General features: G+C 35.8%; 1 protein-coding gene across 1 annotated transcript in view; it reads right to left on the bottom strand.

Annotated features, from left to right (window-relative positions):
- Positions 1 to 21,981, bottom strand: part of LOC124642397 (retinal homeobox protein Rx1-like) — a 39,034-nt gene extending 17,053 nt beyond the window's left edge. The window contains exons 1-2 of the mRNA XM_047180801.1: positions 21,570 to 21,981; positions 7,849 to 8,108 (exon numbers count right to left, since the gene is read on the bottom strand). Coding sequence (XP_047036757.1) covers positions 7,849 to 8,108; positions 21,570 to 21,981 — 672 coding nt within the window. The remainder of the gene's footprint in view (positions 1 to 7,848; positions 8,109 to 21,569) is intronic.
- Between the last annotated feature and the right edge of the window lie 305 nt (positions 21,982 to 22,286).

Genomic DNA, 22,286 nt, shown 5'->3' with positions numbered 1-22,286 from the left:
AAGCATCCAGAAGATAGATCGCAAAGCATTTTCTCTTCAAATGTCTGGATAAGAGACATTTTGACCATGCCAGAGCAATTAATTAATGTTACAAGTCAAGCAAATGAATAGTCTCACTGTTGAGACTCATTTCTCTACAGAGCTAATAAGTGAAATCTAGTAGAGAAATGAAGGCAGCCTTACAACAAATGACAATTTCATATCTGAACTTAAAATATAAGTCAAATATATTCCACACAAACACATACTACTTCGTGATCTCATAGATACAGCTAAACTTCATCCTAACACAGCAATGGATCTTGAACGATAATTTAGTTAAACGTTTAGTCAGTAATGTATCGAGTGTTCGTTCGTGTTGGGCTCAAGTTAGGTTAAAACCGCGTCGGCGCGCGATAACTGAATTACACGAGCTGCAGACCAAGGAAAGACGAGGAATAGAATGTGCTTCTTGGACTGGACTAAAATGCGACTTATAACGGAGATACGACAAAATAGGTTTATTTATATCTTGCTCCATAATTTTGCAAAGCATGGAGTTTATAGCAATGAGAGTTTTTGGTTCTTTGGATTGAAGGACCGAAGAATTCGTATGGTTCTTACATCTTAATTTTTATAATATTGTTCCTGCTTCCATATTAGATTTTAACACAAAATTTGGAAGGACGCTGCAAGAAAAATTATTGAACAGTTTTGCAAATACTGTGTATGTTTTGCAAATAATATGTTCAAACTAAATCACAAAATATACCAAACAAGTGATAGATTGACATTTATAGCAAAACTCTGCGTGTTACAAGTCAATGACAACTGATGATACTGGAGTGGCTTCGTCATCTAGCAATATAATAGAAGAACTCTGTTGCATGAACCCATACATTCAAAACATTTTTCTATCTTACGTTTGATACGTACAAGGCCGATTTCGCACAAGAGGAAGAATCTCAAACACCCATATTTCCCAAAATATTTGACAATTTTCCTTCAGTGTCTTCTCTACCCGATACCTAAGCTTCTTGACGAGTCGGCTAGCTCATGTGGGATTAAGTTATAATAGTTATTAATTGCGCACTAACAGGATCGTGTAGGGCGTTCCGTGCTAATCCGATGCCAGTCTACACTGTTAACTCATTATCGTCTCGCTTATATCGACGTGTTTATGAAGCTTTTTGCTCCCAAAACTACCTCCGTAGTAGCGTTAAAATCTGTTCAAAATCATCGGAGATACCGTAGAAAACTCTTTGAAGATCTGTTGGATAGGAAGCCACTGTTCATCAGCTCATATCTTAGGGCCAGTCAATTGCAGAATCTCTATAGGTAACAATTCAAGCCATTGTAAAGTCCAGAATGCTCAGTGAATATTGACTAAACTAGAAACGATGGATGGATTGTGTGAAAGCCGATATGGTAAGCAAGAACGTTACTTGTGAGATTACGGCAGATAGAAAAGTATAGAAGGAGAACACATGCTAAGCTGACCATAAATGAAATTGGAATAAGTGCAGGAGGATGATTATATTAAAAAAGACATTTTTTGTTGCTCTGTTAATAGACAATTTAGGTACTGAGTTAGGTGGTAATACAGATGATCTTGTAATCTGCCTTTGTAATTTTTATTTCACAGTTGATGAGAATTTTTCAATTGATTACTAGGGTAAACTATTATGTTACCTAAATAATTTTATCAAATTCGTTTATTTATTTAACTACACCCTTACCAAAGACATAAAGGGTGTTTAGGACTATTACCTCATACATTGAACAATACGAGCACATACATACGGAACCACAGCTGCATACGTTTACACGAGACGCGTAGGGCGACCATAATCCCGCGATTTTTTCCGGGATTGGTCACGGGATTATCGTTATACGATTATGACCGTAAAAATTGCGTTTAGTTAACCATATTAATGGTAGAGCTGTTTTAGTGGAGTTATTAACGAAGATTGTGTTGCTTAATCGTTTATTAATTTTATTGATTACCTGTTTTTTTTTTTATAAAAAAATATGAGAAATCATGAAAATTATAAGGTTTTTTTTATTGCAATTCGTGGCTGGCAAGAGGCAATGTATTTCTATTTATTAATGCCGATCCTTGTTCCAATCCGAATTGATCCGATTTTTATATTATATTCCAGATTTTATTACCTACTCCTCTTTTTATTTTATTTTATTTTATTAATGGTAGGCTCTTATTTAACCCTTTTCTCGACTGATAGTACAAGCGACAATGCGGTCGAAGATGGAGCATTATTTCCTAGAAGTATCCGATTCACTCTAGACTTGAAGCCTCTCAAGTTTTAGTTAGCAGTAGCATTTAAGCTTAACTCAAATCTAGACCAAACCAGTTCGTGAACAATATCTTGGGGAACCTTCTTTTTAATTAAGAGTTACTAGGTATTAGTAGGTATGTCTCGTCACGACTCACTTAATGAATCAACAAAAATAATTACAATTAGCGTCGGAAGCTAGACTCCGGACAGTTAACGACGTGACGTCACAAAAACTGCTAATGGCTCGCTTGAACCCTTTCTTGTAAGCGAAACGGCAATTATTGCTGCGGTAGAAAATAACGGGTTTCTTAACAGCTGGGAACAATTAATACCTCAATCTATTAGTGTAAGTAATTTTCTTTTTTGATTTTTGTTAGTGATATGTAGGTATGTCATTTATGTAAAAAATGTGCGAAACTTTACTGTAAAAATACGGACACTTACATATTTTTTTTTTTCTATATTTTTTTTAGATTTTTAGAAACAAAAACTGTGCAAGTTAATGAAAGTTTGGAAAAAAATGCAACGTTCCTGATATAAATTCGAAAAAAAAAATGGAAGAAAAAAACGACTCAAACCCAGTATCAATGAATTAAACTGAAAAATACAAAAGTGTTCTCCATTTAAATGGAAACTATTTTACATAAACAGCACTTAAAAATTCGCACAAAACAAAACGCTACACTAAACAAACATTATAAAACTCATTTTCGAGACCCTTTAACGAAAAAAAACCCTATACAACAATCGAAATTAGACCATATTTCTTTCACTATAAAGTTGATAGTTGCGTAAAATATGTATACGGATACTCAACATTGAAAATGGAACCTTACTACTTTAGTTTTATGGTTGATTTTTCCGTGGGGTGTTGTCCAAGGGGTAAGATAGGGGTGTTAGGTAGAAAAACGTTTATTAGCACATTTTGTCGCCGCTGAAGCGTGACAGCGATAAGTGACAAGCTATTGAGATGTTTGGGGGCACTTAATGACTGCACATTGGGTAGTGCCGCGAAAACCGTGGAAAATTGCAGTGAAAATAGCAATGGAGAAAATGTGAGGGTTTTTTTTTGTATTATTGTTTGTTTATTTTTCTATTTGTTAAGGCATTGAATCATAATTTTAGACTTTCGTTAAAGACAATTTTTGTTATTTATCATTTGATATGATTTTGTTATTGAAGTTAATTTGTAAGTTAATACCTATTATAGAGTTTGGTATTTCCCCAATAATTGAATGAATTTCAAAATATTTTACGCTATTTATTAATTTTTGTTATAAAATTAAAATTACATTTTAGGCGTAAAATTCATAAAAGGGACTGCTTTTTTTGTTACAAGTAGGTAACATTTCAATTCACCAAATCCTAGTCACCCTACCACGATCAACGAATTCGATTACCATCGCATTCTCATTGTTGTCTATTTGACGCTTAATGCGTTCCTCTTTTGTTTATCATCCAGTTTCATTTGAGCCCTCAGTCCCAACCACTTCAACTGAAGCAGAGACCAACTTACATTTGTCAGTACCTATGATAGGTCAATTGAAAACGACCAGTGTTGATAGAACTCTGAGTTAGAAGTGGTTGCTAGTTTTAAGAGGTCTAAATAAATTGGTGGGTGACAATTTAGAAGTGTTTTATGTGTGACTGACTTTTAAAGGATAGAATGAATTTGTGAAGGATATCTGATAAGATTATGATAAGGTACAAAATTGTTGAGAGTTACTTTAATGGGTGTACATTTGACAATGCGCGTACTTGTAATGTATAACGGAAATAAGGGTTAGAGTTTATTGTGTATTTTTTTCTTAATTATTGTGTTACTTTTACTGTAAAGGTGTATAGTTATTGAACTAATGCTCTACTTAATTCGAGTTTAAGATTATTTAATATTGCTACGTTGTAAAAGCTGCCATCTCTAAAATAAATAAAAAAACATGCATAATCGTTTCTGTAATAAAAGAAATCCAAAATGAGAAACCAACGCAACTATTGAGTTAAGTTTGAGTATTGTAATTATATTCCTAACAGCAGCAAACAAACAATTTTTAAATGTCATCCATTTGTCAAATCTTAGACTGACAATATCCATCATCAAATAGGTACAAAACGATGTATGTAGCTGTAAGGTTTCTTAAAATTAATAAAATAAAATAAATAAAATCATCAACTTGAATCCAGTTGTATGGTGTTGACTTCCACTTAGCTAAGTAGGGTAAAGGCGGGATAGATGCCCCACTTTTTGAAATATGCTTATAATTTAATAAATATTGGTTCTACATTAATAACACCTATGAATGTAACTAGTTTAATCCTTTATGTTTATTTGTGATTTGTCTTTTTGGACCTATATACTACACGTTTTGCAGATTTTAGCTTTTTGTAGACCTCAATTTTTGGGGATAGATGCCTACCCCTATGGATAGTTGCCCCACCTTGAAAATACTAGCGAGGATAGATGCCTACGGTGCGGGATAGATGCCCTTCATACTGTTTAAGTATATTATATTAGTAATATTTATATATTTTTTGACTTTAATTTATTTGAAATGAAAAGTATTTTGCAGTTTTTAAAATCTTTTTATATTCATTATCAGATTAATTAAAATTAACACAATAATATTCTAAAAGTATTTGTTCAACAAAAATAATGTATTTTATATTTGAAACACTTATTATAAAATATTAATTATTTAGTTTCAACATGCAAAATCATAAAAATCATTCTTTCTTAAAAACTAAAATAACACAATATACTTAGCATCATAATATTTAACCGGACAGTGCTTTAAGTTTTCTACATCTCGAGCAAAAATTTCTGAAAAGTATAGAGGTTTCATGTAACGAGCACTGACACATTACACATTGAATCCAGTCGGATTTAGACTTTGTTTATTCATAGTTTTCAAAGCATTATATGCAGTTATTTTTATTTGTATCTTTAGGCTCATCCTGCCCATCTCTTTTAGTCTTCTTCACCGGCAAACCTTTAGTTTTCTATTCCTTAACTTTGTTCTTAAGTGAATTGTCTTCATCTTCACTGTTTGAACTGTAAATCATTCGTAATCAATAAAAAGTGTAAATACCTATACATAAACACATGAAAAATATATATTCAAAGCACTTATAATACATTCAGGGTACACGTGGTGTATGGAGGGATAGATGCCCCTAGGGGCACCTATACCGTAAAAAATCAGGGCAACTATCCTTTTTGACAGGGTTAGATGCCCTAGTATTTTTTTAAATAAATAAATACAATAGAGCAACTATTTACATCAAAATGTATCCTTCATGAAACAATATACATACGTAATAAAAAAATTGATGGAATTAATATCTACTTATAAAGTTATACAACAGCAAATACTCACCTTTAAAAATTTTACGCTCGCTGTAAGTTCGCCGCGGAGATGAATTCATATACGAGCGAAACGCGACCTCATCCCTCGATGGCGCGTGGCTAATTTAGGTGCGGGGTGCTTGTGGCTTCTAGTTAAACGGTTGTTTCTTAATCGCGAGCATGGGAAGTTAGGTTTTTTAAAAATGGGGCATCTATCCCACTGCGGCATCTATCCCGCCTTTACCCTATAGGATCGGCACAAACTCTTTATTATTTCCTCTAACATAAGGGAATTCGTTAAAAACACAGTAATTACTTCACGTCTACCGTGGACGTTTCAATTAGGGAATTTTCCAGTAGACAATACTTTATTATGGTTCTCCCTATTCTGTTGAAGGAATACATTGTAACCCTTTGTGTTCTGTTGTGGTATACAGAAAAATCTATGAGTCTTGTTGATCAGTCGGCTTGCTTTAGACATTCAGTAATCCTCCTACATACGGATTTCTATGTCATCAAGTGAAAGAATTTTTACTAATCAATAGCTTTCGCCGACTGTATAAAATAAAATCTATGTCGTTTCTCAAGCTGTCTAGCTAGATCATCTGCATAACTTCCTAACATTTGTTCTGTAGTTTTGGCATGAAAGACAGACAGAATTGCATTTATAGTATAAGAACTGACTAGCATCTGCTCTTGCCATGAAAAGTCGTTTCCCTTATTAACAGTACCAATACCATCCTTAATTCATAAGACCTAAACTGTACATGATCATGTACGAATGAAGCAACACTAACGCTCGGGTGTCGGTGTCTGGGCGCTAGTTTAAGCGAATTACCGGCCGCTTCCGCACCAGACGTAGTAGGCGACACTACGATTACACGACACTATTTTCGATCTCATGTCGATCGAAAATTCTGGAAATATCATCAGAGGCTTGATAGAACAAGTTTGGGAGAGCAGTTCTGAGAATTTTGTAGAAAGATTTAGTTGTAAGGGGTCTAACCATTTCCAAATTCAGATTTGCATCTTCGTAATTAACTTGTGCAGTCTCTAGACGATAACAGCTGTGATAGATGCGTCATGCAAATTAATCAGTTAGTAGCCTGAAAGGATCTATTTTTAATGATTTATTTTTGATGATTTTTAAAAAGCATCACATTGATTCAGCTAGAATCAGCAGCTGCTAATATATTAGACATAATATAGCAGGTAAGCAGATGAATGCAAAACTATTACACAGTTGTTACACCCAGGATGAATGACGTAATAATCTTAAATTCAAACACAACATTCGATCCAACAAATGAACAAGAAGTGATCCCCGTCAACAAAGAGCATGACATTTTTATTACACACTATTAAAATCAGCTTATCCGATATTGAAAACCGAGTGTCAGATTAGTTCACAACCACATTATTTGGCAAATTGATGCTCAACAAACTTACAAATGCGAATCCAAAGACTCTGCTTCAAGTGAATAAAGACCATTATCGTTTGAACACGCAACCGTTTGGCAAAGCATAAGAAAGCAATTAAGATGCGACCAGTTTAATAAGATCTCCGGAATTGGTAACGTTTGGTGTAATGCATTAGTTTTTGTTCGTTGAGACTGGCGGGGTGGGTCAAGGCAATATGGTGGGGCATCAATACGCTTGACATATGTTCGGCCTGCAAAGCCAAAGGGGATTGAGTGGCATAAGCCCCTTGGGTTCATTATTGCCCCTTTACCCTTCCCCGTAGGGCTCTTCACTCAATGTTTGCGAAGTGTTCTTATTTCCCTTAATATAAAAGAAATTTTCATTTAGCCAATTTTATTGCGCTTTCGGGAACTGATGAAAGATTGAGTTTAGGTTAGGAATGAATATACTTTGAAGAACATAATGTATCTTGCGCATCTATTCTGAAATGAATTCAACATAATTTTGTTTGCCAATAAGAATGTTACATTATACATGAGGCAAGCTGTTCATACTCGATACACCCAGATCGACAGTGATACGGTTTGGCTACATAATGTTTTGAAAACTGTGGGCCTTAAAGGACGGTACGCTATGAGCTGAAGGAAATAACCAGCTGTTCCCTACGTTTTCATCACAACAAACTACATCCCATACCCAGATGAAAAAAATTATTCTACTACAAGGCGTTAGACTATCTGTGAACCTGATTTTATTCATAATCGGTTCACTAGGTTTGCCATGGAAACACCATAAAAATGTACTAACCTGCACTCTAACTTCAGGGAGATTAACCTTCATAGCCAACTCCTCCCTAGAATACACATCAGGGTAATGACTCTTCTCGAACGCTCGCTCCAGTTCATGCAGCTGGTATGTCGTGAAGGTAGTCCTGTTCCGCCGATGTTTCTTCTTATTATCGGCTGCTGAGCCTGGGCGGGTGGACTCGTCATCGCTGCCGGGGGGGGACTTGTCGTCTGTGGGCGTTCTTTGGCTGTAGCCGTCGTTGCTGTTGCAGGATCCCTCGCCTGTAATTGGAAATGTGGGAATTAGAAGGTTGGAAAGAAAATTAAGATGTAGAGGTGCCTTTATTCTGCAGTTAAGTAAGAAATTATTTAAAGGCAGTGTTTTAATGGTTTCTTTATTTATCTTTATTTATAAATTAGCACTGCTAATTTAATATGTCAAAGTCACAGTTTTGCATCAAAGCTCATGGGTACTATGCAGATTCCTGTCAATGAAAAGAAAGCGAATTCGTTTTTGGTCATTTATCTCAATGTCTTCACCTTATTTTGAATTAGCCGAAGCTTCCGCCCGCGGTTTCATCTATGTCCCGAGGGTACGATTTCCCACACATGGATAAAAATGTTGCCTCTAGTAAATAAACATTTTATGGTGCTGCCAAGTTTCATTCTGTAGTTTTTGCGTAAACATTTGCATCTATAAGTATATAAACAAATCGCATAACATTTATTCCGTATAACTAAGTACCCATAGCTTCCCTTACTAAAGCAACTAATAACCATTCGCGCTATCAAAACAAACAGAACTTCTTGTTCACATCCTGCCTGTACAGTCTACCCACAATTACGAGCAAGTTAACAAGGGAACGCCATAATAAATCAAACGAAACAATTTGAGCTTGCGTATGCTAATGCCAGCCGTGTCTTGCTGATAATGCAATCATATTCAAATATAGTAAGCGTAGGGTGTTAAGTGCTTATACTTGGCGGACAAAATTTATTTTACTTATTTGAAATTGAATAAAATATGGTTCAAAAAATATATGTGAAGTGTGACATGAATTTTCAGAAGATGAATCTCTAAATTAACAATTTCATCTTAGATTCAGAAATGAAGACACAAAATATTGTATAATAAAATATATGACACAGTACAAGTATGTAAAATCGAATAGTCCATAGCTCTACTAAAGGTTTGTAAGCGATACAATCGCACAGTGGGCTAAAAACAATTCTCTGCAGACAATAAATATGAACACAACTTGTATCGTATATCATCGCGTATCGCATGATCTGTTAACCAAGGCCTACACGCCGATTATTTCTGCCGTTCAAACTTTTTTAATCAATTTATTTATTTCTTTCATTATTGTTTTTTTAAATCTACATTTCTTAGGCTTAATTGACCTCCCGATCCAACGTAGCAAAAAAAAATATATTATTTTTTGAAACATAAGCTAATCATTATGATACTACTTAGTGATTTAAGTTCAGAACATCAATGTCAGCATACAAGTATTTGAAAACAACTCATTATGTCTAATAAAAAGAGATATGACATAACCAGACACAAAAGCAAAGGCACCGTAAACACAAACACAGCGATGCAACACTAATTCAACCCAAAGTAATTTCTTATCCGATTTCAAAGTTGCTAAAATATTCATACAGCAACCGAATTGAACGTGCTGGAAATCAAGTTCCACCGAGGGAAACTACACGGGTAATTGTATGCGGAAACTCTGCATTTATCACTTCCATTATTTTGTCCGCGGTGAGTGATTGAGTGGCCCACTGGGGTGGTTATTTAATACGCGTACTCAGAATTTCATGTCATTGATAAAACTTTATTTTATTGAACATGATTTGTCTAGGCTTTTCCCAACTATGCTGGGGTTGGCTTCCATTCTTACCGGATGCAGCCGAGTACCAGTGTTTTATGAAGATCGACTGCCTTCTTGACCTCCTCAACTCAGCTTATCAGTCTTTCTGGCCTCCGACTAACGTAAGGACTGCCAAAGATGTTCAAATAACAGCCGGGCTTTACGAAACACAGAAGAATTCGTTAAGAGATCCATCCACGGACCGACCGCACCAAGCGTTGCTTAACTTGGCAATCGATCGACAATTTGAATTAGCCACAAGTTCTTGCGTTATTTTATTGAACATAGGTTCCTTTTGAATTGAACAGTTTCGGTCCAACTGACTCCCGTATTTACTGGGCCCATTATAAAAATAAGATAGCGCCACAAATATTTAATGCGTCGCCTGTCAGTTTTGAACACGATTAAGAAATCAAGAGCGAAGCAGACAAAACATCCCTGTAAAGGTAGATTGAGCGATCAAAAGTCAATATGCCATCTCTGTCACTCCTATTGGATTCAACGTCGAGCGAAAGAGATAGCGTTGTGTCACATTTAGATTACCAATCCAGATTACAAGCCATATACAAACAAATAAAAATATTGTGGGCAACGCATTAAGACATTTTACACTTATCACGATACGATCTGAAACTGTTATTTTTTCCTTTTGGTAATAATTATCGATAATCTGGCAACACTCGCGAGCATTATCGTCTATAATGGGTTGTCTCGTTGTTTTTTTTAATGTGGTAACCCTAATCATGTGTCAGATTTGCCGTGTTCGTATTTAAAGCTCTTCTTGGTACTAATATTTTTTAAAATGGATTCATTATTGAATTAATAATTTGTGTTTGGGAGCTTGAGATTGAGAAAGAAATCAGATTAATATTGGTAGTAACTTCGATGGTTAACATTCCTTCACTCTTCATTCAGTTGATTTCAGGTTTCAAGAGTGTACCTGTAGTTTAAAAAGATGCAGAATAATACAAAATTAGTGTATTATGTATATAAAACCTTTTACCTATACAAAACTACAATCGAATAAATATGGTTAAGCATAGGTACTTACCATTTTCTTTAACAATAAAAAATCTGTTACTCTAAATAATTGACTTGCTCTTAATAAAATCATAATTGACTTGATACTTAATGATTATCAGAATTAAAAGGTTATTTTCATACGGAACTGCCGAAGTACTTAACATTCACTTATTAACGCTAATTATAAATATCAATTAAGTTGTTATTTTTTGTTTCACGTTCGTTAAGTTTATCTTTTTGACACACAACTGACAATTTAAGTGAAACGTTAAGCGTAATGAGCAAGTGATTTTAATTGATACTTTCAAAATTATAATTGAAAATTAATATTTTGCACCTAGAGTGAAGGCTTCGTGAGCCCAGTGTTATAAAATCAAGCAAATGAGCGTGAGCCAGGTTTTATCATTAAATCATAAATAGGTATGAGACCATCCGAGTAAAAATTAGGAGAATGATTTTTGCAGTCCATTTCCCACAATGAAACTTCATCTTAAAGATTGAAACATATAGGTACTTTGTTCCTTGACACTTGAAACCTAATCACAAGATCACAATAAAGTAGGTACTATCTACAGAATAAACCTAACTTATAAAATCCTAGCCAGAATGCATATATCTATCTGCGAAAATGTTCATACCATACCTATATGTATCTATGTATCCAAAACAAATGAACGCCCAATATTTAAACACACAGCAATAACGAAACGAGCTTAGTTACGGACCAATGAAAGCTTCATCAGAACCGTTCGATTACGAGAACCCGATTGTGCGGCTCACAATCGATTTGCAATCGGTATTACGAGCCAATATTCGATTATGTCCCCCTGCCGAGTGGTGACCGCAACGCTAAACGATCATTCGATCACAATTAATGGCTCCTAGGCACAGTGCTTATTGATGTGCAATTTCCTATCCCGTAGTTATTTAGGTTTTTGATGGGGTGGCTAAAACTGTTTTTTGGTGTGATGGAATGTTATTCGGAAATCCATTTTTGAAACCACGGATGGAGCCACGTTATGGAGCTCAAACTTTAATTAGCAACGTGGTGGTCAAAAATGACCCTTTTTGCTTGTTTCTTCGTCTTTTAATGGGATCACTAGCTTTTCTCAGCGGCTTAAAAAAGTTATGGAGAAATGGGCTATATCTTACACTGACAGAATTATTGTAATCAGTCCAGTAGTTGCTAAAATTAGCAGAAGATTTAGAGATTAGCATTAGCAGCAGAAAGTTTAACTCTAGAACAGTTCATAGGTAGACACTGAATCAGTTTAGTTAAACTATATTTGATTCACGGCCAGTTTCTTCATCAAAAGTTAAAGTTAAAGTTATGGCTAAAGTAATGTCTAAAGTAAAAGTAACGGTTAAATTAAATTTTTCTATTAGTTTTGCTGTCACTTTAGCTTTGAAAAAACGAATTTGACCGTTACTTTTACTTTAGACATTACTTTAATTTTAACTTTTGATGAAGAAACTGGCCGTCAGAGATCTTTCCAGGGAAGCTTTCCTATCCCTTTCCTATTCCTTTGCATCATCGCGCAATATACCTAGCAACCGAATTTAAGAAACTCAATTATAACCACTCAAACTTATAACAAGCTTAAGTTGCTTACCAAAATTCTTAAAGCCTAATTATGCCGTAGTGACCACGCTACTGATTACGCGATAACGCACTAACTCGATTAGCTAATTAATAATTTCACACAAATTATAGTAGCCAAGTATTCGTGACCTCGTTAGTTTTTATTTCTAAGCTTTTCTGCCAGTACACGGCAAACTTTTAGTCGGCCCATAGCTTGTTTGGGCTCATAATTCAATATGAAGATGAATGGTTGTACGCACATTACAAAGATCCGCCGGTATCAGACCGACTGGAAACTTTGATAAATAGTAAAAAAAAAAAAAAACTAAAAAACATGCTTTTTGTAGCGTTTCTTAGCTAGTCAGGTATTGTCATTAGAACGCAGAGCATGTGCAAAATTTTCATTCTAATCGAAGGCCGGGAAGTGAGTCAAATTAAGATTCCAAGATTTTCTTACATACACAGTTACAAGTGAAGCTAATATACGGCTGTTAATAATAAAAAATGCCTACCATCGTGTCAACTATCGGCCGACTAAAAGTTTGTAGTGTGTGAGTTTCTCAGTTTATTGGTTACAAACATTTCTTTTCTATTAAATTATTGTTTGACCTTACATGCTGGTGCAAAGGCGAGCTTAGTATTGTGGAGTTAATTTTTGGTGACTCGAATTTGTGCTGAGTCAGGGGTATAGGTTTTTAATATTATTCGTTCATGGAATTGAGTGATGATGAATAACAGAAAAATATACATATTTGTATAGAGATCGGTAGATGATATCATCTGCCATTTCAATAAAAAGGAACAAAATCGGATGTAGTGATACAGACTTCTTTTCTTTTCCTATCCTATAATATATCTTATTAAAAAATAAGTATTTTGGTAAAACACGGTTCAATAAAGAAATATATAAGTTGATGATAGTGAGAAGAAGTTTGAAAGAACCAATGGTGCACCGACCAAACTCTCCAGCATTAAAATATTAGTAAGTATACCTTTTATTGCGTAGACAGACAAATTAATCTACAACTTTAAAGACAGCTTAATTTACGTTGTAACACTTACAACAGTTTATAATAAGAGCACAGATATAAAGTGTTTAGAGGAGATACAATCTTATACGTCACTGTTCGTTACAAGGTGCATTAGTGAGCTACCGGCAGGCGCTTATACGCCTGTTGTAGTTTAGAAAAATGTATTTTTATATTATTTTTTGTTAATAACGAGGGAATATTTTTGATAAATTATACACAGTGACTTTTTAGTCGTCTTACAAAGGTGGTCCACTCAATCTATCCGACATAAAATACCACTAGACACGATTATTAATATTGTAGCCTTACTTAATTAAGATAATAGGTGCAAAGAAAAATACTGAAAAAAAAATGTTTACGCATCAAACAGTAGAAAGTAGGTAAGTACCTTCCCAACGCGCCGCGCTCCATTGATATAAGATTCGGGCAGCGCTCATAACTTATTTACTAGTCATTGGATACATGAAGTGGGCTGCCGTTGTAAGACGACTAAAAAGTCACGATGTAGACTAGCAACAAACTAGTGGACAGCTAAATTTGTGTTGTACCGTGTAACACTTACAACAGTTTACAATAAGATCTTACACGGTGCATTAGTGATCTACCGTCAGGCGCTTATACAGGCTGTTGTGTTTTAGAAAAGTGTATTTTTTTAATTATTAGGGAATTCATTTGAATAATTATAGCACAATAAGATTGTTAATAGAACTTGCGGAGATAGAGCTGAAAGGAATTCGAAAAATTACATAATGGTGTAGAGACTTCGTTGCTCAAAAACGTAAAGGTATTGTGGTTAAACGTATTGTGTACTAGTGCAGATATCATCTCAAGAGGTTGCACCATCAAGCGTTGTTACTGAAAACTTGATAGAATGGCTTCTTGTTTGAAAATAATAAAAATTGTAACGTGTAGGCGCACCCTTCGCCACGGCCGGTAAACTTTGTTGCTGTTAAGGAATCTTCAGAAGGTACAAAATTCAAAAATAAAGCATACTTAAGTGCATTCAATTCGTCAAAGTAAAATGAGCTAAAAGATACGGCACCTATATATAACAATGCCTTACCACCAATCTTTTGCTACATAGGAACGTACATGCTAGTAAATTTATCAACAAAATAGGCATGAAATTTAGAAATCAACGGATTAACACAAAACTAAATACCTTTAAATCACAACATCCATCGATGCAACCAGTCCATTAGTCGAGAAGATCTAACGCAGATAACGTCGGGTGCTCAAACTAGTTTCAAGATACGCTCACTAACTTAAATGTTACATAACTTGATTATTTTATATTGATTGGAAATTAATTATTGAAGCTTTGCCACCTGTTTTAAAGTTATTTACTTGACACTCAAGTGCGATATAAGTAAATGGTTTAAGATCAGACAGACAGACGTGAAGTAAATTTATTTTGACTGGTAGACTTCAATGGATGACTTGAATAGAATTCTGTAAAGCATACCTGAGAGCTAAATGACCTTACTATAAACGAAGCATTTAATAACTCATAATAATAGCTATTACCACAGAACTACTAATACAGGTACAACCTCAAAACTGTCTTTTAAGCAAAGAATTATATTTTATATCGACGAAAAAAAGATTTATTTATAAAATCTTCGTTCGCGTTTAGATTCTTTTTAACCGACTTCAAAAAAAGGAGGAAGTTCTCAATTCGTCGGGATCTTTTTTAAAAACAAAAGAATTTAGAGTAATGACGAAGCCATCTTACGATCCATTTAAAAAGAATCTCAAAGGCATTTCAATACCCCATAACTAGGCAGATTTCATCATACTAATTTCATTATGTTCCAATAAAAAATAATTTTCTCTCTAATGCACCGGAAACAACGCGTCAACGCCATACTCCATAGTTATTATTGTGAAACTACTAATGTTTGTACAAACTGCAGACCTATCAATATTCGATCAACGATAACTATTGCCTGGGTATCCGCTTGTGAAATGTTCTTGCATTGAGAACCGTTATTAAATTTAGACTTCTTGCATTTTTTGTTCTTAGATTTGGGGTTGGAGAATTGTAGCTTTCAACGGTAAGTATCTTACCTATGATATTCGTCTTTGGTCTTCATCCAATTTTAATTTGTGGTTTTCTTCTGCTATACTTCTTTGCCTGACGTCTTCTCACAAGTAGGTACCATTCTTTCTAGCCGTGAATACAGTTTTTCTGAAGATCATTTGATCTTTTCATAGGTTGTCCCTTTCTTCTTTATATCTTCTTCTAAATAACTGTCTGGTAGTTTAGGCCTTGAGGCGTTAAGGTCTTACTTAACAGCTTTAAATGCGGCAATTGATAGCAGAAAACACGACGGACGGATGGTTCATGAAATTCTAGCTTTCCTCGAATTACGCAATACGCATATCTGTTAAGCCTTGTCCATAGTCAAACCTTTTTTAAAATTGACCTATTATAGGTTCTTAAGAAACATCTTTAGCTAAGTGCCAAGAAGTGGGTCTTATGGAGAATAACCGGCAATAAACTCCATAGACACTCTTTTCAAAACAGGACTTGCCAAGTGCTGGATTTTGAAGCAAATGTGTGGTTGATGACACAACAATTTTACGGCTTGGGTTACAACCCAGACGATTATTCTCTGAAAAACTAGGTCACAACCATTCATAATGATGTCCACTTAATTAACATTTTGGTTAAACAAACCTACATTCCTCAGTTAGATATCTACATTTAATGATAAAAGTTTTAAAACCAGCCAAGTGCGATTCGGGCTCGCGCACGAAGGATTCACTCCTCAATTAAATATTTATTAAAAGTTTGTTGTTATAACGGCCACCAGAAACACGTCATCACTACATAGTATAAAACAAAGTCGCTTTTTCTGTGCCTATATCCCTTAACCCCATGTCCCTTTGAACGCTAAAATCTTCAAAACTATGCAACCCATCGAACCGACGAAGCCGGAGTGGGTCGCTGGTTTGTAATAATTTCAACTCTCTAGGTATAATGGTACCAACATGAGATATAGCCTGGTTTTATATGGAAGGACAGATGGACAGTGAAGTCCTTAGTCATATGGTCCCATTTTGCGCTTTGGCTATAGAACCCTAAAAAGTAGGCTAGTCCTTTATTTACCTGTGTCATGTTCAGTCAGTCCGTTGTACGAATATTTACCATTAGGGACGTTTGTGTGTTTGTATGCTAGTCATACAATATGTATGGCAATGACAGTGGTCGCTTTTGGTCACCGCCACAACGTGGTAAGTACCGAAAAAACAGCCGTTGATTTTTACTGGTCATTATTATTTGAAAAAAAGAATGTATTCCGTGTCAGTGGTCGCTTTTGGTCACTGCCACAACCTGGTACCTAACTACAAATTTTATATTGTCATTCTTGATTTAAAAATGTATGCTTCTATCCTTATTTCTTATTGATACTTAGAGTTGAAATTATTTACAAATTATCGCTCTTAATTTTGAATTTATAAATAGTTACTTCGTTTTACGTTAACTAAGTAGGTAGATACTAATTGGCAAAAAAGGATGCTAGTGTAACTGAAAGAAGATTCTCGAACCTAATATATGCGTAGTAAATGCAAAAAAATACATAGGTAGGTATAGGCCGTAGGCTAATAGGTAAGTAAATTTACTTCTAGGTACTTGTTTATTTTTAACTAAGATGAGTTGTATCCAAATAACATCTAAATAAAAGCTTGCGGCTAACATCTTAAATTAATAAATAACGTAGATATTATATCTTACTATAGGACATTCGGCACTAGAAAAAATAACTACTCCAATTTTACAAATTGCAAACTTTTTTTCTACCTCATAAAATCTTGTTGTTTTTTTTTTCATAATTTGAATAAACGCGTCACATAAGTAGTTGCCAGCCGTCCTCTTTAATCAAGTTAAAAGAAAACATAATGTTTTCTAACGATTTTCTCCATCTAAGTTGAGACAACAGTTAACCCGTCGGCGGCTGCGGCGGGCGGGCGATGTTCACCGGGCGGCGCTTATTATGCAACGCCTATTCTATTCGCAATGCAATGCATTGGCTGTTGCTTTTGTTGTCTGTAGCTTTTTAGGAAAATGTTTTATTTTCTTATTGATTAATTTAATGGTACGTTTAGAAGTAATTGTTTTTATTTTTTATTTTGCTTTTTTGATTTTTCTTCTTTTTATTTTGCATTTTTAGATTTTTCTTCTTTTTATTTTGCATTCGCTTAATCCAGTTGATTCCAAACCCTTATTCTTTATCATTTCAATGAAATAAGCTTGTAGTTGTTGGTTACAATTCTTACCTAGATAAATACTCCTAATGAATTATAGACATTAAATATATAAGGTAAACGTACCAATACTCGTCGGATTTCGGAAATCACTGACTTTGAAGCGCTACTGTGTGTTAAATATTCAATAGAAAATGAAAATTTTTGCATGACGTGATAGAGTATTTATTCGTTATTCTAAGTAACTAATGTTTTTTTAATAATTTTAATGGGTTTATATACTTATTAAGGCAAAAGTAAAAAAAGGGCGATTTGTACCAATAGTCGTCTGATTTGTACGGATACTCGTCAAATATTCCCAGTACTCGTCAACTTTTAATGCTAATGTGAACTCTCTGCTCTTGAACATAAAGTTCAAGTTAAGTACATTTTTTTGTGCTTGAATTTGTTAAGCATACCTGTACCTTTGAAACATTAGTTAGTAGATAGATAAAAGACCAAATCCCTATTTAGAATAGCAGGTCATAATCTGTTAGAAGAGCAGGTATTCAATAAAACAGATACATAGTTGCATTTTAATTTATATTCCTATCCATCAAACGCAGTCACAAAATCAGTCTATAAAATATATGTTGTATTTCTTAGTCATAATAACCATGCAGTCATGTGCATTGTAGCACGAGTAAAATAAATTACTATTAAAATATTTAAATTGTAAAATAAAATAATTAGTTTTCACAAAAAATAAAAGCCACATTCATTTATATAGCTTTCCGCGAAATAATTACTAACATTCATAAATATGCAGGTAAGGTTGTCATTCATCAAAACTTCTGAACTGCTTAGCACATGCTTAGTACGATTTGCAAAAATCTCTATAGATAGTTCAAACTGTCTTAAAGGTATCAATCAAAAAAAATATATGATTAGGTACAACTAAGCGTTCAAACCCAATAATAATAATATCTAATAAGCCCCGCAGGGCATCTGAGGTGGATGACGGGGAGTAGCGACCCCGCGAGGCTATGTATACCGAGTGCTCCAGGGAGAGTATACTGTCCCTTGTCCTCCGTGACTGTCCCCATCTCCGGCCTGCCGGAGTGAAGCATGACGAGGGATAGGTCTCCCGCCTCTTGGCTTGCCTCATTGGCCGACCAGAGTGGAGTCGCTAGAGCAAGGTTAGCAGCCCTGCTCGGAGAGTAGGTGCCTCGTGGTAAGTGGCGAGTAGGCCGGTGATGCTGGACCCACAGGGAGCGCGTGCTCTGCGTTTAAAGTCCGCCGAGGTATCCTCACCCTTCAGCCGCCCATGTCCCTATTGCCCTCAGGTTGCTATTCAGTGACTGATTCCCGGGGGCCCAGTAATTGAGCTGGCGAGCCCCACCTGCCATTTTAACATGTATTTCATACATTGTCACCGGCAAGTGCAAAAGTTCCTCATCACCATCATCCTTCGAGCCTTTTTTCCCAACTATGTTGGGGTCGACTTCCAGTCTAACCGAATTCAGCTAAGTACCAGTGCCTTACAAGAAGCGACTGCCTATCTGACCTCCTCAACCCAGTTACCCGGGCAACCCGATACCCCATGGTTAGACTGGTGTCAGACTTACTGGCTTCTGACTACCCGTAACGACTGCCAAGGATGTTCAATGACAGCCGGGAACTACAGTTTAACGTGCCATCCGAAACACAGTCATTGGTGTCATAGGTACATACAAACTTAGAAAAGTTGCATTGGTACTTGCCTGACCTGGAATCGAACCCGCGCCCTCATACTTGAGAGGTTGATTCTTTGCCCACCAGGCCACCACGAATATTTTTCCAGGTGCCATAGTTCCTATAGTTTCCTATATCCTAATCCACTAACATCAAAACGCAATAGCCCAAGTAGATTTCCTCCACAGTTACCTAGCAATTAAATAGTTTAGCGCAGAACCGGGGATTGCCCTTGGGTTCATTTCTATAGTATATTTTATACAGGGATAATCGTCGGTTTTGTGTCACCTTTTCATTAAAGTTGTCTCAAAAGGGCGTTTTAAATTTTCTTGCTGCATCTGATGTTGTGTGTGGCCCCTTGATTTACAGCTTTTATGAATTTTCAAAGGCCCTCTTGCTTGTAGTTTCTTTCAGTCATGATCTGCTATTAAAATTACGATCATGCAATCACTAAATACATACAATTTTAAATAAAAAAATCTTACTTAAGATTACTCTTTACCCATCAATATCGAATACGACAAGCAAAGAAGTGACAGCGATGGAAGCTATGTCATCTTAGTTTTAAAACTGATTTTAATATTTTTTGCGTCAAAACTAGTTAGGGACGTTAGGGAGACGCGGTACAATACGCGTGACGACATGCAGTTATTTCGAACAAAAAGCATAGTGTATAGTTATCGGCACGAATCTTGAGCTCTGACCTACATCTGCGCAGAAGTGATTTATTAGCAAAGAACCAATCCCGAGTGACGGCTATGACGCGATGCACTGCGGGCCAATCACCGCTTTAACCCGCCCCCGCGCCTCACTTCATACCACAAAAGGGACCCAATAAATTACTTCTTCACAGGCGAAGGTCAGAGCTCAAGATTCGTGCCGATAACTATAAGAACAGTCAATTTTTGCTTGCCACAAATTGTAATCCAAGCGTAGTAGAAACAAAGGCTAGTGCTAGAGTTACTTGTACCCAAAGCATTAGATCTTAATCGAATGGCGGAAGCCTACAGCGGCCAATATATACCTAAAAAAACACTCGTAGAAAGTGCATACTTATAGAAAACAGGGGATTTAACCATTAAGAAACATATGAATTGAATTGAATAACATGACTGTGTACGTGTATCTAGAACCAGCAGAGTAAAATTTACCCCTAAGAAAAAGCTTAAAAGAAACTCAGTTTTATGAAAAAATTTAGTCGAAATCTTAAATATGTTTGTTCTAGACAGTTAACAATTTTGTAAAAGTCCCGATATTCGCTGTTTATTTGCATTTTGTACTGTAAAACACAAAATATCCTCATTATGACGAGTTTAGGTGCAACTTTTGAGCATGTCCCAGTAGTCGTCATAATAATTGTAAAATTGACGGGTTTTGGGTCAAATCGGAGTTTTAAAGTACCAATAGATGTCACATTAAAAAAATATATCTTCTATGTTAAAAGTATTCCAAATTGCATATTACATCGTTAGCAAATAAACGTAACTATCTAATTAAACAAAGAAACATACCACAGAACCCACTGGATTTATGTAAATCAAAACACAAAACCACGAGCTGAGTTTCACTTTTGACAGCTGAACTTCACGAAAAAACGATTTTGTTAGGGCACACACGTTTAAAATAACATATCTTAGAAGCCGTGACTGTTAAAACCCCGTATTGTTATTTCAATTGTGCAATATAATATCAACAATATGTTTACATATAAACCGGCCCATTTTAAGTTCAGTAGAAAAAAATAATAAATGTTTTTAGATTAATTGACGACTATTGGGGCATGACGACTTCACCCGCGTTTACCTTAAATAAAAAGCCAAATTCAGCGGTTGTCAGAAATAGGCGGATATTATAGGTATGTAATGATGATAATGAAGATGCAGAAGGCACTAACTAAGGGCCATATAAGAGAAAATATCAGATTATTTTGTCAGAATGTTTTAAAGTTTAGCCGTTAGTAATGTTCCAATAAATCATAATAAACTTACAATACCTAGATACCCATAGAAAAGGTAAATAGATAATTCTAATGCATCTGCATTTACAAGAGGTCAACTTTGCGGAACAGTTAAAAGACGAATAAAAGCGGCATTATCATAAATCCTATTCTATCATAACCTGTAAAATCTTAAAATGGATAAGCTTACTTAGTGTATAGAATCACTTCATTTAGTCTCTTATTTTTTCATGTCATCAGTTAACTACTTCAAGCTACGCCTATACCAAGTTCTAGTCCTTGCTCTATAAAAACTATCACTTACTTATTTAGTTACAAAGCTTATAAATAAAAAGATCCACCTACCCGCACTCTCGACGGCTCCAGGCGACACGGGCACAGTCTCACACTCCCTCTCTTCTCTCCTTTGCTCAAACTCACTCTGCACTCTAGTAACTTGCCTCTGGCCGTTCAGTCCTAATATAGCGTCTATCGTATGCCTAGGCCCTGGGTTAACACTCGTAGGCACTTGTGTCAAGCCTAACCTAGATTTCACAGCATCAAAACTCTGATTCAAATGCATTTGTTGCGCGTGGAAAAACATCCCCATTCTGTTTAGTGTCTCTAAGTTCTGTTGGTGTTGCGAAAGCGATATGGATTGGTCTGTTACGTTTATCGAGGAGTTGGAGTTCGGACTACTCATTTGCGAACGCGGGCTGTTCGTGTCGGAACGGTCCGGCGTCTGGCTGCCGTAATATCGGTCGTCGGGCGCGTCCATCTCGCAGCGTTACGCGTACGTCACTGGCGCTCCGAAACTACTACTAGAGTCGAGGGGAAGAAAGAGGCGGGGCTTATTGGAAGGGGGGCGAGCGAAATTGCCCATTGAAAGTGCGAAATTTGGGGTCGCGAAGTGATTTTGTTTGGTAAGAAGCAAGAAGCGGCGTATTAGCATTTTCCCCTCGGAGTTTCTTTGAACGGTATTGAGAGTTGGTGATGGTTGAATAGTTTTTTTTCTGTTTGATTGGGTCGATTGTGCTAGGTGTTAGAGTGCTGCCGGGAGTTTGTTAGCGATTTCTTTGAGGG

Source organism: Helicoverpa zea, chromosome 24 (genome assembly GCF_022581195.2).
Source record: "Helicoverpa zea isolate HzStark_Cry1AcR chromosome 24, ilHelZeax1.1, whole genome shotgun sequence".
Taxonomy (NCBI): domain Eukaryota; kingdom Metazoa; phylum Arthropoda; class Insecta; order Lepidoptera; family Noctuidae; genus Helicoverpa; species Helicoverpa zea.
The sequence above is the reverse complement of the archived record's forward strand: the minus strand, read 5'-3'. Positions and strand labels throughout refer to the sequence as shown.